Source organism: Triplophysa rosa, linkage group LG12 (assembly GCF_024868665.1).
Source record: "Triplophysa rosa linkage group LG12, Trosa_1v2, whole genome shotgun sequence".
Classification (NCBI taxonomy): Eukaryota; Metazoa; Chordata; class Actinopteri; order Cypriniformes; family Nemacheilidae; genus Triplophysa; species Triplophysa rosa.
This window is the reverse complement of record NC_079901.1, coordinates 7,515,677-7,520,950: the sequence shown is the minus strand read 5'-3', so window position 1 is coordinate 7,520,950 and position 5,274 is coordinate 7,515,677. Positions and strand designations below refer to the sequence as shown.

The 5,274-nt window shown below is 34.9% G+C and overlaps 1 protein-coding gene across 4 annotated transcripts; it reads right to left on the bottom strand.

Annotated features, from left to right (window-relative positions):
• Positions 1-695: 695 nt before the first annotated feature.
• Positions 696-4,737, bottom strand: LOC130563001 (uncharacterized). Of its 4 annotated transcripts, XM_057348391.1 has the most exons (9): positions 4,695-4,737; positions 4,499-4,596; positions 3,236-3,332; positions 3,024-3,164; positions 2,801-2,952; positions 2,576-2,712; positions 2,243-2,338; positions 1,819-2,149; positions 696-1,747 (listed from the first exon to the last, which is right to left on the bottom strand). In XM_057348391.1, exons 3-8 carry the CDS (start codon positions 3,321-3,323, stop codon positions 2,098-2,100), a joined length of 666 nt encoding a protein of 221 aa, XP_057204374.1. In that variant the 5' UTR covers positions 3,324-3,332; positions 4,499-4,596; positions 4,695-4,737; the 3' UTR covers positions 696-1,747; positions 1,819-2,097. The 4 variants fall into 4 exon arrangements, with proteins under 4 accessions (XP_057204374.1, XP_057204373.1, XP_057204371.1 ...); XM_057348390.1 differs by lacking the exons at positions 4,499-4,596; positions 4,695-4,737 and having other exon boundaries at positions 696-1,417; positions 1,570-1,747; positions 3,236-3,723; XM_057348388.1 differs by lacking the exons at positions 4,499-4,596; positions 4,695-4,737 and having other exon boundaries at positions 3,236-3,723.
• Between the last annotated feature and the right edge of the window lie 537 nt (positions 4,738-5,274).

Genomic DNA, 5,274 nt, shown 5'->3' with positions numbered 1-5,274 from the left:
CAAAGTTGACATGCACTTTTTAATACTTTTTATTGGTTAGATATTTGCAAAACCTATGACACCAGTAAAGTGTGACTAATAATAATGATTTATGACAAAAATAAAATCCACTGCTTCAAACAAATCCGCCCGCCGCCCACCCACATCTATAATTTTCTCTGATCTAGATATCACATTATTCATTCTAATTCTTTGTTTTAAGCATGATGTCAGTGGATCATTCGTTTTTAACAGCAGCTTCCGTGACGTTAGAGCTAATTTGCACATCTCTGATAAATAATACGCTGATCTTACACAGTAAAACTGACAGTGTTGATTCAACTCCATGGGAGTTGATTTCAACACTATAGCAGTGTTTATATAATTCTCACTGCCCAGAGTTTAATTAACACCCTTGCTAGTGTTAAAAGTTTTACTCTACCACAGTGTTGAGAATTTTACTCTGTTAGTGTTGAGTTATTAACTCTAAATACTGATAATTTAACTTTTAATAGTTAATTAACACCCTTGCCAGTGTTTAAAGTTTTACTCTACCAGTGTTGATCATATCAATTTGTTAGTGTTGAGTGATTACTCTAAATACTGATAATTAAACACTTTTTAATAGTTAATCACACTTAAATGGTCAATATTGAAACACTTTCGGTCATTGATTTTAAATAGACAAAGAATCAATTAATCAGAAGTACTAACGACTTCTCAGTTTTATTTCACATTCTTAAATCATTATAATGTGACGTGAAATACAGAGCATTATCACTTACAAACTTTAGGATAAAATGTACTTACACATCACAAGAGCATTACAGTTGGAACAATATAAAACTGGATGCCTCTTAAATTCAAATTTGATACAGGAAATCACAGCAGATGTTAAATTTTCTGTAAATAATGCAATACATTCTTTTAATAAAACCAGCTTACGTTAAACTCTGGATATTAAAATCATTTAACAAGGGTCAAACCAAGCTTTTCAGACAATGAGAAAGTAACACAAATGCTTTCTTCTGGTCCACATGCACACTGCATATCAAATGGCTTGTAAAATCGCAGACTTTTGAGTTGAATAACAGTTTCCTTGTATTCACCATTACTTACAACAAAAGCATGTTTGTGTTCACTGAAATATTCTGTGACCAGTTCATTGACTATGAAAGCTATACACTCACCTATTACAAGAATCTGTGCTATTTTGGAAAATACATGAAGCTCATGTTTTAAATTATTGCAAACAAGAAGTCCAACTCTGTACTCAATGCCATCAATTTTAACCCAATTAGTGCAATAGACATTTTCCTGCACAGGAATTTTAAGAGAAGACAACAATTCATCACCATCATGGTCTGCAAAAGAAAATAAAGACAATGGCCCAAACTCTTTGCGATGTAATGTTAATGAGTCCCAGTGACCTGTTAGCCTGAAGAAAAAAAGACATGTACACCTTTTGTGAATGCATCAATTTTGCTTGGAAGGCTACCAAGTTTAAAGGAACAGGCAGACTTTAAAAAAAGACAAGTCCCATCTACAATACAAAACTACTGCCAAGCTGACCATTTGTAAACATCTCACCAGAACACTGCTCACTGTCTCTCTGATGTTTTGCTGACAGAAGAAGTGAGGATACAGTAGAAGTTGAATTAAGTCCCATGGCTTCTTCGATGATTCTTGGCTTGAAAGCTGTATCCCACCTTTCAAGCAATTTTGACGATGTCTCTGTATTGAAGATCAGTGAGAAGTCTTGATTCACCTTTAACAAAAACAAGAATATAAATAAGAATATTTTGCCCACTACTCTGAATAAGCTACCTCCTAACGTACCAGTCCTTTGTTGTTAAGAAACCGAGGAAAGGTCTTCAGAATATCTGCTGTCTTGTCTGGATCGTGAACAAGCCCGTGTCTGTATTTAAATGTCTCCCTCATTTTGAGCAAGATCTGTCCTTCATCTGTGGATTGTGTGAGAAATGCGACAGCTTCTCTCAAAGAATCCTCATCCTGCTGCTCAGAGCTAGAACATCTGTTCAGCAAATGTCCACTGACATCAGCATCACCTTTCTTGGAAAAGCTAACACTTTTCTTGTTGGTGTTCCTCTGCAGCTTTCAACCGCCAAGCAATATATCCAGTCCCACTGTCTGAATCATAAAAATGCTCCTGTAGAATATGAAATAATGTTGAGGTTCATTATTTACAATGACAATATAGCCAGAGTTATATTATAATACCATATACAATTTAAACACTCACATAGCCTTTTTTTTTGAAAATGGATCTCTTAGCGATGGTAAGAGAGACACAACACCAAGAGCATACTGCTCTCTCTGGTTTCTTGTGGGAATCCTCCTTGAACATCAAAAACAGACTATATTTAAGCACAACATATGTCACAGTACTGACATATAAGAACTATACATGTCAATACTAACACAAATACAAGCACTATTCATGACACAATATGGACATTAAAATACAAATACAACATTTAATATGACAGGTGTTTCAATTTCTCTGTCACTGTCAGAGAAAAATTTAAACTTTGAAAAATCTTTTAGGAGCAAAAGAAAAAAAAAATGCTTTTACCCATGCATTTGTACCATATGAGCAACTAAAATGTTGACTAGGAGTTGTCTCATTTCGCTTGAAAGTGTTTTTTTGGAACTGTATTCAGCAAGGATGGCATCACCTCCACTGTTCTTCTCAAGGGCACAAAGGACCACCTTCCAAAACAAAAAAAGTATAGCTTCCATGTATATGCACAAAATATAAATTATTAATATAAATACTATTCAGACTTTTACAAGTTACCTTTTTTGCTTCAGCCGCGGAGTCATCTGATGGCTTAGATTTTTTGGAAGGACGTTCTGGGGTTTGATCATCAAGTTCAGTTGATGAATGACTACGACTTTGTGACAATGTGTCAGTGCAAGGGCTGCTTGTTGCATATGATGACAAAAATTCTGAAACACACAAACCTATTACAACAGATCCTAAAATAGTTTGAGAAGACAAAAAGGTAATCATACTGTACCTTCATTTTGTCCTCTAGCTGTGAGCAACATATCAGGTCTCGCCTTGAGTACATTTTGTAAAATGTCCTCGTCAATTTCAGTATCAGTGTCATCAAAAATACACAGATCTGTCCTGGCGGGTAGGCCAAACCGACTGTGGACTAAACATGAACAGCATTTATATATGTAGAGAAGAGAAGCAACAAACAAATCAATTAAAGTTAAATTTTACCTTCATTAATGAAGTCAGCGAAAGTAAATCCATCCTGCATTTTGATAAATTTTCTTGAGCCCTGATATCTCACTTTAATGAACAGCATGTTCCAAACCTGCAAAGTCATTAGAGAAAGTTAGTCATAACATTAAATTTTGTAGTCAATTTTATTTATTATTAAGAAACATTCATTTTATGACATGCAAGTTATTTAACAAAACACCAACACAAAAAAATCAGGACAGGTTTCAGTACAGTAGTGAGTGTTATTTTAATGTACCTCTTACGAATATCCTTTTTAAAATGTAAACATTTGTCTAAAGCATATGGAATTTGATTATACCATGTCTATCACTACAACATCTAAACAAATTGCCTCAGTGTTCATTATTTTTGACAAGTTAAAACTTGAACGATTGCATGATTTTTAACTAATCTCAAATGTGGTCACAACGCGAGACTGAGTACAAAAGGGAAAAAAGAGCCAAGAAATATAAGAGATTAAGTGGTTACACACACAACTTCGATTTTAGCAGACACCATCTTATATCACCAACACGTGCTTGACTCACAAAACTCCTATCTGAAACCGCCATCTTGAAGGAAATAGGCCGTTTCTCAAACGCATGGCTGCATCCTCTAGAGGTCGCAATTCCAGGCTGAATCGTAATAAATAAATGTCTTATTTCATAATATTAACCATTAATGTGACTGTTATTCTTATTTTGGCGTAAATTGTTGTAATATGTTTATGACTTGCGAATGCACTGCTCAGTAACTAAAATAAACCAGGCTTGATGACGTGTGCAGCCCGCAAATGCGACGAGTTGCTGAATTCGGCCTTCCGTTTGAGAAACCGCCTGACAGGCAGAACAATTTAAAAATTTGCTATTTTTTTAGCAGTTTCTGTAACGTTAAATATGTCAAAAGGCACACATAATTACTGTTTTTTTATTAATTCTGTAAACGATTTAAGGTTTACCTCAACCCAATTGCAAGAAAGCACATGAATACTTAAAATATCTGCATTAATACGTTTATTAACGTATAAAGCCAATATTCTCAGCATAAACCCGATAATCAACTATATTAAAACAATGGCACCGTCACGAGGTAACGTTAGCAGCTCTAACTAATTTTATGTAAGGTTAACTTAGCTGATGATTAACAACAAACCTTTAAAGTTCTAAATTATTTTTTATCGTATAACAAATTTATACTGATTTTTTAAAGTTCTTTATATATTTATAGACACCAAAATACTCAAACTAATTGACTTACCTCATTACTCCTCGACACCAAGACGCTGACTGACTTTCCCGCTTCAGAACAGAAATGATTGGGGGAGGGGCGTGAATCTTAACTCCCTTCTAACGTTCCTATTGGGAACACCAGAAAACAACCTCCCCTTCTGTAAGTTTATAACACTGTAAGTGACAAAATTTATAAAGGAACACTAAAATTAACTCCAACCCACTCTAGAGTATGGAACACTGTATATTCAACACTGATGGTTTTGCTGTGTAGGCTGCTCTTAAATAAACGCTTTTATTTATAAAACAAAAGTTTGACTTTGCCTAGATTTGCCTACATTTTTCAATAAAATAAACACAGGCTTTATTACTCCCTTCAGACTTTGATGGGAAAATCGCTGTTTCTGTCATTGCAACACACAAACTATTTGTTTAGCCCAAGCAATGACTAGATAAACTAATAAACACCGGAGCCAAGTACAGTGCCGTTGACGCTGATCTGTTTCGCCTCCATTTCTCCTTTAAGAATGGACCCCCGTCCCATCCTCGCAATGCACGCTTTACGCTTTTTTAAACGGAGAGTGTGCAAATTAGTGCCTGTCTGCCTGATGAAAATGCATTTAAAACACGTTCATATTTTAGAGAATGTAGTTAATATTTGCATAATTAATGACTGATCTTATCGACCCACAATTAATCAGAATGTACTTTTTTATTACCTTACCTGCGGATTATCCGCAATACGCACATCACAAGTAAGTATACTCTGTAGTGAGTATACTAATATCAGTAGTAGTAGTAGTT